Below are 13,366 nucleotides of genomic sequence, written 5' to 3'. Positions count from 1 at the left end.
CACTCATTAGCCTATTTTCCACTGGCCAGTGGGAGCCGAGGCTAACAATTAAATAAACAAAAATACCAACAACATAAACTGTGCATATTAAAAAACTTTACTCACAGCGATTAGGCTAAGCCTACATGTTTTTGTGGAGGAAAATGATTGAATCCACGGTAGCACTTTATTTTACAGTCCTGTTCCTCACGTACATACAATGTACTTATTATAGTAATTACAATAACTATGTAATAACTAGGTACTAACCCTGAACCTACCCCTAAACCTAACCCTACCCCATGTAGTTACCTTGTATTACCAGAACTTTCTTATATAAAATACAATGTAAGTACACTATAAGTACATGTTAGAACACGTACTGTAAAATAAAGTGCAACCGAATCCACTGTAGATGTCTTCAGTGCGTTCCTGCGCTCACTGATGGTGCGCCATTATTCACTCATTATTTTCATTATAAACATATTGGGCATATTTTTACTTATTTATTTTCTAAACAAGCTGTGCTTTTTTCTTATTATTCAAAATTCTATTGTACTATCTCCATATTTAATATATATATCAGAGTTTCCGCTAGAAAAAAATGGTGCCGGTCAAAGTGACCGGCAGAGGTTTCCTTTTCCGGACATTTTGACGATATGCCGGTCAAGTATCGCCTCTTAATTAGTCAAGGTGAGGAAAACTGGAGGCAGGCTATGTAACGTAAAAAATGACATAATCAGGCCGCCGAATGCAACATGTTTATTAGCCTAACTTTCAAATAGACGGAAAAAAAACATTTTCTACTATGGTTCATTTCTTCATTCGGATCTGTTTGCGATCCATTCCATTCTAAACAAACAAAGCATATGTTTCGTCCTTGTTTCATTATAGATTATGTCACGGGAGGAGCACAAGACAGACACAGTGGGCGTTGCGTCAGGCCTCGGAGAGGCTTTTATTAACAGAAATCATAAAATAACACAGGGAATAAAAGTGGCCCAAGGGGGAAAGTGTCCAAAATAACAGGGAATCTGGTGTCCTCGTCGTGCTGCGGGGTTTGTGTAGGTCGGGCAGTGTTCATCGAGGAAGGGTCCAGGCAAGGGGCGGAGTCCGGCGGCCGCACGCGCTCCCCTCCTTGGTCCGGGGCGCGTGGGGCGGCGGCTTCTCCTAGCGGCCGCGTCTCTCTCGTTGGCCGCGTCGCTGGTAGGGGATGGACGGCCCGGCATCCTGGCCCGTCGGCCGTGTATACGGGTGCGGTTCCCATCCGGATCGCGGGTCCGGCAGCTCACGTCTTGGTGGCGCGGGAGTCCCTCAACGCACCCTTCCTGGACCCACGAGGACACCAGTGTGCATGCACGGGGAAGAGACCAGTCTCCCGAGGAGAGGCGCGTTGGGCTTTTAAACAGCGGCGGGGATGAGGCTCCATTCCCTTCAGGTGTGCCCCATCACACGCCGCCAGCCCTGACTCGTCCAGCGCCCCTCCTCACACACCCACTCCAGTCGGGAGCCTGGTGAAGGGCGGCGATTTAGGACGGGGTGCCGGTGACAATCAGGGAGGAGGCAGCTGACTCGTCACAATTAAGATAATAATTCATAAATGCACCCATAATTATCAGTGAACTTGATAAAAGTTGCAGATATGTTTTACATGCATGCACAAACAAATGCCTTTCAACTTATGTGTGCAAAATTCAGAATGAAATGAATGTGCAGCAATTTGTACAAATAGAGATTCTAGGTCTACTATACATGTTGTAGCCATTAAATAAGCTTATTTAGTTTAATATTTGTTAAAATATTATAATGTTATTTTTTAATTTATGTTGATTATGAAAAGTGAACCGAACGAGTAAGATAAGATGCGCAATATCGAGAGACATGGAGCGGGTCAGACATGATTTTGAACACTTAATTAAGTTTTGTTTAGTAGAAATACTTTTTTGAAGTGAATTTCGTTTTGTATAAATTGTATCTTAATTTTAATATTTTGCTTGGATTTAATACATAAGAAGCAAATATAGCAGACGACAGGCCTAATCATGCAGGCGCCCTCGCGGACACTTGCATTGCTAGTGAACTGGAGTGCATCTCATCCTAATTTAACGAAACTCAGCGTAGGCCTCACAGACATGAAATATATCTTAAGAAAGCTTGAAATGTCTTTTGAACAATTTAAAACGAATTTTTTTTTTTACCTATGCTAATTACACATTAAATTCAGGTAGGCTACTGAGTTGCTGTCCTCAGTGCCCAGAAAAGCGCTGAAACGGAGATGAAAGGGGAACCCGTTTTTATTTATTATTATTATTTTTTTTTGGCTTATTTTAGGGGGCGGGATTATTAGACAATTTTATTCGGACAATTTGACCGGAGAGATTTAATTTTTTCAGACATTTCATTTTTTTTCCGGCCAATGTCCGGCAATTACCGGACAACGGAAACCCTGATATATATATATATATATATATATATATATATATATATATATATATATATATATATATATATATATATATATATATATATATATATTGATTAACAAACCACACACTCAAACCCACATACATTATTTTATATATAAAAATGGCGAGGGAGGAGTCGCGAGATGATTTCCAGAGGGGGGAAAAACTGCTAGATATAGCATATTTCATCAATAATTGTAAAAAAAAAAAAAAAAAAGACTAAAATAGTAGTTAAATTAAAAGCAAAAGCAATGCAAAATGTATATATTATATATTATTATGAAATCTGCTCTCTACCATCTTTCTCACGAGTCGCGACCGTGCGTGCCGTGTTGTGATGGTGAATGGCACATTGCACTGCGCGCAGCCGCAGACCGATCGGTGTAAACGTCATACCACCGCGTCCGCGAGAGCTTTATATAGCGCTCCCGAAAAAAATGTATGTTATTTTCTCCCGCTCCCGCCCGCAAATAATCACGTTTCGTCCCGCTCCCGCCAGCAAAATCCCGCGGGTAAATGTATAGTTTTTTTTCTTTTTATTTCTTTTATTTTATATATATATATATATATATATATATATATATATATATATATATATATATATATATATATATATATATATATACATTGCATATTCTGCCTGCTACTCTCTTGTTTTTTCACTTGCTCCCCTGTTGAATATAAATTTAAAAAAGAAACGGAAAATAAACAAATGTGTCGTTTTATTTGCGTTTAAATAAATGGATGAACATGAACAAGGAACTTAGAACATAGAAATAGCTACAGTAAAATAAGTAAAAAAAATGTAAATACATTAATAGATTATATAATAATAATAATAATAATAATAATAATAATAATAATAATAATAAACCTGGATTCATTTCATGTTCAAATGAAAAGTATCTTATTGGGCCTGAGCAATTCCTTCAAACATTTAACTAAAAAAATCCTTATTCCACAAAATAGACCAATTTTAAATATGTAGCTAAATAAATAAATAAATAAAAAATAAATAAACTGAATTGACTAAAAAAAACTGTACGACTGCTTAATGTGCCCATGCAGGAATATCATGTCGTTCACTGTTGAGAGCTTCAGTTGAATCCGTCTCTGCTCTGCTCCAGCTGAAAGCCCTCTCCGATGGTGCGCTAGCTGGAAGGCAAAGTACATAGTGTGTTACTTTGCTTAATCTCGGAAATTCGTCTTTTCCACCACTGGAGGACATCATCCGGTCTGTGTGCTTCTAATCCATCCAACCTGACCCTTAAATATCTGCTATTTCGGAATCGAATTACACGTCGCTGTCTATGGCATCGTCAGCATCCTCCCATTCCGCTAAGTCTATTTTATTTTATTTTATCATAAATAAGGTTTATTTGTTTCTAGTTATTTTATTTTGTTAGATATTTCCAAATTGCGGGAGTCCCGCAAATAATTGTATCTTGCCTCCCGCATCCGCATTCACCCATCACTCGGTGCGCTGGGTCCCTCGGTACTACTGCGGGAGTGCAAGTCTCTACATCACTGTAATAAATGATAAGCCATGTCACAAAAAAGGATGTATTGGGCTGTAATCGGGCCTTTAAAGTTAGGCCCGACAGGACCCAAGCCCGAAAGGTTTCGCTGAGCCCGACAAGTACATTTTGATTGACAGCTTTTCAAAAGCCCTAACCCCTTTACAGCCCGACATTATTCAAATGTGCGCACGCACACAACTCTTTTAACTTCTGTCAAGAATGAGTCATTTATAGATGTTTCAACATAATTTATTGAGAACTAATGTAGACTACACCACTTGGAAGTTGGAATAAACTGGGTCTGTATGCACCAGTACGGCCACTTCCAAATATAGCTCTTGAGCTTACCGCCACCTCTCCATGCGCCCAGAACGTGCTTTTATCGTACCGGTACGCTCATTTGGACATCTGTTTTAATGGAGGTTTTAATATTTTGCCTGCCCTGCTGCTTTTCAGAGCGCCCTTCACAATGCAAGCTTCCTAATTCGTCCCACTGACAGAAGAGACTACATTACCCATAAACCCTTGAGTTTTACAAGTGAAAAGCGCATGCGTCACTTTTACTGCTGTCAACAACTCAACGTGGCCGGAGAGAGTGTGTGAAACGCGCAGTCGCCCACACTCGGCTCAGTAAAAATACAAATACAGTGAACAACACTTAATATGCTCTCCTGGCTTCAGACTCTGATACTAAAGGACACGTTCAGAATCAGATGACTCGCTGGCTGACACCCACCAAGACTGAATGATATCGCTGCAGGTCAGACGCAAGCTAATGAAGTAATGCAGAAGCTCTTTCTAAGGGTATTTGTTCAAAATTATTTTGCACATTTTATTTATGTTCAGTAGCTCTTTCTAGGGTATTTTTTCAAAATTATTTTGCACATTGTGTTTATGTTCAGCAGCTGTTTTTAGCTCAAGCAAATTCACAAACTAATAAAAGGATGTATTATTTTTATAAGGTCGTCTGTTGACTGCTGCATATAAAATCCCTTCAATATGGGTGTTGTTACCTAAATAATAATAATAATAATAATAATAATAATAATAATAATAATATATATATGCTATAATAGAGTACCGGCACCTCTTTTGGGCCACTTAAATCACTGGAATAAAGAAATAAAATAAGTCCTCTGTGACATCTTAACAAATAGGCATTTAGCCTATAAATAGACAAACACACTAATAAAAACGAGTATTTTTTTTTTTTTTTTTTTTTTTTACAAATTAAATTAAGATAAATTTTAAATTAAGATGGGTATTTGGCAATAACGAGATTAAGATAAAGGCTCCGCCGGATTTGCTTCGCCACTCAGCTGATATTTAATAAAAAAAAATAATGCCAACATTACTATATACTCTGTCCACATTATGCATTTAAGACTCAATGAATATTTAGTTATCATTAAAAAAAAGTCTAAGTCTACATGTTTTTGTGGAGGAAAATGATTGAATCCACTGTAGATGTCTTCAGCGCGTTCCTGCGCTCACTGATGGTGCGTCATTATTCTCATTATAAACACGGTCAAAACTTTTCCAAAACTCAAACTTTGCTTTAATTGCTGGTGAAACCAAAACGTATTCGCCAGGGGCAAGCCTCCGTTTCACCGACTCAGCATTCATTTTCGCATCTTTCTCCATTTTCGCATCTTTCTCGCATGACCGGAGCGCACGCCCAAACCGACCCGAGCCCGCGTAAAATTAAATAAAAAATTATATCGAGTCCCATCGGGTTCCGGCAAAGATCTTGAGCTCTACCCTCTGGTGCTGAAAAGAGAAAGAAGAAAAGACAGAGGAGGAGAAAAAGAGAGCAAGTAACAGTGTCACGAAATCAGCTGTGGCTCGCGAGTAAAGCTGTTCTGAGCTCGGACAGGTTTGTTTGCGTCGCGGTCCGAGCGGATAAACGCTACTCGCTGCGGAGCTGAAACTCAGCGCGGTTTAGTTTCGCTTTCGTTTTGTTGTCCTGTGATGTTCATCAAATGCAACATGCTTATGAATTGAACAACGCGGTGGTCTCATCAGTGAATGAACAGTCTTCTGTTATCTTCACTCATTAGCCTATTTTGAGTGCGTTCAGTCTGTTACATTCACTGATGAATGAAACTCTTAGATATAGCATATTTCATCAATAAAAACAATGCAAAATGTATATATTATATATTATTATGAAATTATATATAAGCGTTTTCTGCTTTCTGCCATCTTTCGCACGACCCAAACTGACTCAAATGATTCGCGATCCCCAAACTGAATCAAATGATTTGCGATCCCGCTCCGAGACCCCGAACTGATTAAAATGATTCACGCTCCGAACTCCCAAACTGACTCATATGATTCGCGATCCCCAAGCTGAATCAAATGATTCGCGATCCCCGAACTGACTCAAATGATTCGCGATCCCCGAACTGAATCAAATGATTCGCGATCCCCGAACTGAATCAAATGATTCACGATCCCGCTCCGAACTCCCAAACTTATATTAAAATCGCAAACATTTCAAATTAAAACTTAAAATGGACAAAAACAGCCGATTATCATGCCTTTTCTTTTGCATTTAAGTTTTAATATTATAAATATTACATGTCACAAAGAAATTGTTTTTTCACCTCCACCATGAATGAGACGAGACTTGTTCATTATGTCGCCTTGTTGAAGTGAATTTTATTTTTCCTTGCTTTGGCAGACACTGTGCGTTCACTTAATCGAAAATGAAAATGGTAATGCACGATTTGCATTTGCGTTTGGATTATGTCACATTTTATGCAAATACAATTTGCAATTCCTTTTGAATAAAGTCTGCAATATCATTCCATAGTAAACAGTCTGCAAAGTTGTAGAGCTGGAAGTGTATCATAAATCAAATTATTGGGCCTCATTTATCAATCTAACATAGAAATGATCACAAATCCTGTAGAAAGTTTGCATTAACCAGAATATGAATGAATCAAGTTCAGTCTTTGTGAATATATCCATTTATATATAAATGCATTTCACTGTAATGTGTATTTGCCTGTGTGCACAGAGCCCTGCATGAGAATGTAATGTGCATACATATGGTGGATTTGATAATGTACTGTGCAGACATAAAGCTGCACATCCTGTCTTGACATGAGACAAAGAATATATGATGGGGCCTCTTCCTTTAAAGTTACATAAATTGGGGTCTTCTGTCTGCTTGCAGGAAACATATTGGAGGCATAGCCAAAAAAAAGTTAAACAATTACAGTGTGAAGGAAATGTGTGGAGCACGCCTTAAAAAAAAAAAAAAAAAAAAAACTGTTTAAAAGTAGGTGTGTCGAAATTAATAGTTGCATTGATGCAACACAATGCGGACTTGCGATACAGTAATAGACCAGAAACAATTATAGCCTTCTGATGTCATTTCACATATGCACTTGTTACCCGAGTATTAAAAATGCACACTCTATTTTAAAATCTGAGCTTAGCTTTTTCCTGTCGATGGCACATGTGCATGCTAGAGACAATCGTGGCAGGCTTCATTGCACAGGATATGAGACACTTGCATATTGCTTGACTGTGCTTCCATTTGCTGTTTTTTTTTTTTCTTACTGTGCAATTTCTTACATAATTTATTTGAGTTAGACTGAACTTTTACTTTGGTGGGTTGTATACAGAGTTTCTGTGTTTTTTAATAAACTATTAGCTATTAGGCCTACTTGAAGAATAGCATACTCTTCTGTGCAATAGTATTATATTTCTGTTTGAATTTTTTCAAGTTATACCGAGATTTTATTTTGACAGTTTGTCGTCAAGACATTGCCGTTTCTGTCAGTCTGTGTATACGATACGAATGAATGACGATAGTTTTATCAAATGAAATGGGGAAATCATCTCATAGCAAGCTAGCGTGCACATGTGTAGCCTACATCATGCGTCAGTATAGTGAAGAGCTGAAAACACCACGCGTGCTTCAGTGTGTGTGTGTGTGTGTGTGTGTGTGTGTGTGTGTATTGAGCACATATTGAGTGCTCATTCCCTGAGAAGTGTACAACAACACCTTTTATATTCACAGACACTAGTCTATATTGAGATCTGATTAAATGTACAGGCCTACTTTTGATTTATTCATTCAAACATGGCTGAATTTGTGACGTTTTAAATTTTAAGTTTAAATTTAAATTTAAGTTTAAATTATTGACTGGATTCCGCGATTCAGTCTCTTGCCGCTCTGTCGTCCTCTCATGCTGCATTCACTGCAGTCGGACATTGGAGATTCGAGCGTGCAAACTTTCAAGGCCTTAACTTTTTATTTGTTGCTGCCAACTGTGCCACTACGGCAGATCCGCCCCTGCCCCCCACTAACATATGATGACATACACCAGTCACTTTGTGCAGCATTGGTCTGCTCATTACTTCATTCAGCATGGAACTGACGTCATTCTACCACCTCATGAGTCAGTTAAATAAAATAACTGCTCTTGAGCCCTTTGTCAATTTAATCAGACTGAATAAGCTTTTTTTGCACTACAATCTATTTATCCGTTTGTTCACTTCCCTGGTTTGCACTCTATCTGCCATGTGCCTCACACTGCTTTATTTTACTTTATTTGTATTATTATTTTTTTTTATCATGCCCTTATTTGTATAGTTGTATTTTATATTTTATATTAGCTTTTTAGGCTCTTCTGTTAGTGTTACCTGTATGCACCATGGGTCTGAGAGTAACATAATTTCAAATCTCTGTATGTATGTACTGTACATGTGGAAGAATTGACAATAAAGCAGACTTGACTTAAATTTAATCTATTTTTGAATAAGGCTGTAACAAAATGTAGAAAAAGGGAAATGCTGTGAATACTTTCTGGATGCACCTTAGAAGAAGGGCAGGGGAAAGTGAATATCTGACTAATATTAATCCTAAAACTAACTTTACTTGGAGGGGTTAAATGCAGGTGGGACCCATACTTGGCCATGTCACTTTACTAACTTATTATAAGGATTTACAATGAGACAAAGCTTTCTATTTCTAAGGCTCTGGTCTCTTCAAAGATAGAATTGGGAATGGATCTGCTTCACTAACAATGTGTAAATTCGTTAAAACACTTTAGTAACTGTTTTTTATTTTATTTTATTTTTTATGTTTTTGATAGAGTTGATTGACGAATACAAGGAGGGTGAAGGACTGAGTGAAGTCGAGGAGAAAAATCACTTCAAAACTGGTGAAAAACTCTTGAGTTCCTCTCAAACCAAACAGGAAGATTTGAAGAAAAGAAGAGTCACCTGCACTCAGTGTGGAAAGAGTCTGTCATGCAAATCTACTCTTAATTTTCACATGAGAGTTCACACTGGAGAGAAACCATACAAGTGTTCACACTGTGACAAGAGGTTCAGGACACCTGAAAACACACGAGATGATACACACCGGAGAGAAACCGTACACATGTGATCAGTGCGGGAAGAGTTTCATTCAACCCTCAAGCCTTAAGGAACACATGAGTCATGTATCATCTCGTGTGTTTTCAGGTGTCCTGAACCTCGTCACAGTGTGAACACTTGTATGGTTTCTCTCCAGTGTGGATCGTCATGTGACATGACGATCCACACTGGAGAGAAACCATATAAGTTTTCACACTGTGAAAAGAGATTCAGTCGGTCAGGAATCCTGAAAAACACAAAAAAATTCTCATATGTGTAAAAATGCCTGGCAATAAAAGCTGATTCTGATTCTAAATATATGTTGCCATTCTCAAGCACAACAAAGAAGACTAAGAAAAGAAACATCCAACAATTTAGTATATAATAAAAATAATACAATTATAAGGCATGAGAAATGGTTAATGTTTGGCAGTAAGGTCACTGATTCTAGCTTCTCTGTTTTCTATCTCATTATTTTCAGTTGAACACACATACCTACTAGTGCCCTTTGACTTAAATAGAAGAGAGTAGTAATGTTACGGATATATTATCATGGAACTTGTCAGTCTATTATTTCCAATTCACTTTTATCCAAAGAGAGGAACTATTTGAAAGTGAAGTGAAGTGACATACGGCCAAGTATGGTGACCCATACTCAGAATTCGTGCTCTGCATTTAACCCACCCGAAGTGTGCACACACACACACACACACCCGGAGCAGTGTTCATCATTTATGCTGCGGCGCCCAGGGAGCAGTTGGGGGTTCGATGCCTTGCTCAAGGGCACCTAAGTCGTGGTATTGAAGGTGGAGAGAGAACTGTACATGCACTCCCCCAACACACAATTCCTGCCAGCCCGGGACTCGAACTCACAACCCTTCGATTGGGAGTCCAACCCTCTAACCATTAGGCCACGACTTCCCCCTCTATAGCACTGTATTTATCAATTTATACATTCCATATTTACATGCTACAATGTTGTGTGCTTACCAGTGAAAAATGTAAGTTATAAATCGTTTTATCTCTCTCTCTCTCTCTCTCTCTCTCTCTTATAATTCTCACTCACAAAAACTGTTGATGTTTCTCAAAAACCATGCGAGTCTATAATCTCTTAAGGTCTTTTTTATTATTATTATTAGATCGGAGGAAAACAGCGCACCTTGTACACGCAGTGATGCCTCCACTCGCCGCTTCACTCCAGTCCAGCGGGTGGCGCTAAAACACATACATTGTTTAAAAAACAACATTAAACCACAGAGGAAGAACCTTAGTTTCTCTCTGTTGTTTTTACCATTGATGCTGATTTAATGCAAAAATCAGGTCAGCAAATGTTGTAATCATCTCATTCTCACAGCCGTGACTTTTTGTAATAAGCAGGAATATCTGTAGGAGTATCATCTGAACTGAGATCTGCTGCTGTGAAGATGGAGTTTATTAAAGAGGAGAGTGAAGAGGACATCAGTGAACTAGAAACCTGGAGAATAAAACAAGAGGAACCAGAACCCTGCAGAATAAAACAAGAGGAACCAGAACCCTGCAGAATAAAACAGGAAGAACCAGAAACATTGAAAATAACACAGGAGGAACCAGAACCCTTGATAATAAAACAGGAGGAACAAGGAGGTTGGTGTTTATTCTTTATAAATCTTTAATGACTTTTTGTGGCACATTAGGCTAGCAAAGCTTTTTAATAATACTGACAGTTATAAAGTTTAAAGCAGATTTAGATTTAGTTTGATTTAATAGAAACAATCCTTAGAGATGAAAATAAGAATGTAGATGGAGCAGCAAACAATAAATGTTTAATGGCGCTCTCTTTAAACATGGTATGTGTTTATATACCATTTGAAAAAATGATATTTTGCAGATCAGTCTTCATGAAAAGTTTCAGTGATGTATAATTTATAAAACTGCATCAAAAGTAACATCATGTTTTTGCACAGAAATTTAATTTTCACTGTTACACCAGGGTTCACTTTTATGTACTTTCACATTTCTGTTTAATCCCCTACAGTTACTGACAAATAAACTGATTTTGCTTTTATTTTAGAGTTTAATGAAGGATATGAGGAGAATGTAGAATTGAGTGAATCTGAGGTGAAAAAACATATCAAAACCAGAGAAAAACATTGGAGTTGCACTCAAACCAAACAAAAAGATTTGAAGAAAAGAAGAGCAAAGACATATTTCAACTGCACTCAGTGTGGAAAGAGCTTTACAAGCAAATATAGACTTAATGTTCACATGAGAGGTCATACTGGAGAGAAACCATTCAAGTGTTCACACTGTGACAAGAGATTCATTTATTCAGGAGACCTGAAAACACATGAGAGGATCCACACCGGAGAAAAACCACACACATGTGATCAGTGCGGGAAGAGTTTCACAATAAAAGGACACCTTAATAGGCACATGAGAGTTCATACTGGAGAGAAACCATTCACTTGTGATCAGTGCAGGAAGAGTTTCACGATAAAAGGACACCTTAATAGACACATGAGAGTTCATACTGGAGAGAAACCATTCACTTGTGATCAGTGCGGGAAGAGTTTCACACAATTATCACATCTTAAGGATCACATGAACATCCACACTGGCGAGAAGTGGCACACGTGTGATCAATGTGGCAAAACATTTCTGAGGGCATCAGACCTGATGAAACACAAGATAGTTCATACAAAGGAGAAACCACATTCATGTTATTTGTGTGGGAAGAGTTATTCATGTCTTCAAAGCTTGAAAGAACATCAGAAAATACACACTGCTGTGAAAGAGTATGTGTGCTTTGTGTGTGAGAAGACTTTTACTTTATCTAAATATTTAAAACAGCATGAGAGGATCCACTGTGGAGAAACACCTTACAAGTGTTCACACTGTAACAAGAGATTCAGTCAGGCACCACTTCTGAAACGACACGAGAAGATTCACTCTGGAGAGAAACCTTACCAGTGTACACACTGTGAACAGAGATTCAGCCAGTCAGGAAATCTGAAAAGACACGAGAGAATCCACTCTGGAGAGAAACCTTACAAGTGTTCACATTGTGACAAGAGATTCAGTCAGTCAGGAGACCTGAAAACACACCAGAGGATCCACTCTGGAGAGAAACCATATCACTGAACTGCATGTGGGAATCGTTATAATCAACCATCTGCTCTACACAGTCATATAAAAAGCTATCACAGCAAGTAGATCATCTTCAGATCAGCACTTTCACGTCTAATGCTGCATCCTCGTCAAATGAAACACAATAATGCATCAAGTAGTAAAACATCATCTGGATAAATCTGTCCTAACCAGACATTACAAGAGACATGACAAATAAACATTAATTGAAGTTTTAAAGTAAAGAAAGTTAATCTTTATCTTCAAAACCAGAGAAAAATGTCAGAAATATTTATTCTTGTATATCATTGTGTTTTCTTATAAGTTGCATATTATGTTCAGTTGTCTTATAATGCATATGTGTCACCTGTAGTTTGCTTAGTTTGCTTTTGATGTTTGATGTAAATTACAGTAGTATATTAGAGGAAATTTAGTGTCTTGAGGACATGTGTTTCTGTTAATTCCACGTGACCATAGTAAAACATTATTATAAGTTTATACCACTAATCTATAATAGTGAACTGGCATTGCTATTCCCTAGTATTCCCATATATTCAAATGAATTAAGAATAAATCGTTTCAGTTTGAGAAAACATTACCAAAAGAGTCAATATTTTTATATCTGAAGTATTCCTTTACAATCTTACAGCACACTGTCACGAATGCACACACGAAACGAGAGATCCAATAGCAGTGTTTAATGGGAAATCCAAAATCAATATCTAAAATCATGAAAGCAGTCCAAAAAACAAGAAACATGAAAACACAAGGGAACACGAGAAAGCCGGGTGACGGAAAACAAGGACTCCATGAAACAGATAGAAAACAGACCGGTTTATATAGATAGGTGAAGACGATGAAAGTGGAGACAGCAAGAACAGAAGGGATTTTGAAAATGAGATAAACGGGTGCAAAACG

General features: G+C 37.9%; 1 protein-coding gene across 1 annotated transcript; it reads left to right on the top strand.

The window, feature by feature from the left end:
* The first annotated feature begins 10,383 nt into the window (after positions 1-10,383).
* On the top strand, positions 10,384-13,045 carry LOC113094604 (gastrula zinc finger protein XlCGF52.1-like). Its single transcript, XM_026260202.1, has 2 exons — positions 10,384-10,966; positions 11,394-13,045. Exons 1-2 carry the CDS (start codon positions 10,768-10,770, stop codon positions 12,461-12,463), a joined length of 1,269 nt encoding a protein of 422 aa, XP_026115987.1. The 5' UTR covers positions 10,384-10,767; the 3' UTR covers positions 12,464-13,045.
* The last annotated feature ends 321 nt before the right edge of the window (positions 13,046-13,366 follow it).

Source organism: Carassius auratus, unplaced genomic scaffold (assembly GCF_003368295.1).
Source record: "Carassius auratus strain Wakin unplaced genomic scaffold, ASM336829v1 scaf_tig00215412, whole genome shotgun sequence".
In the NCBI taxonomy this organism is placed as follows: Eukaryota; Metazoa; Chordata; class Actinopteri; order Cypriniformes; family Cyprinidae; genus Carassius; species Carassius auratus.
The sequence above is the reverse complement of the archived record's forward strand: the minus strand, read 5'-3'. Positions and strand labels throughout refer to the sequence as shown.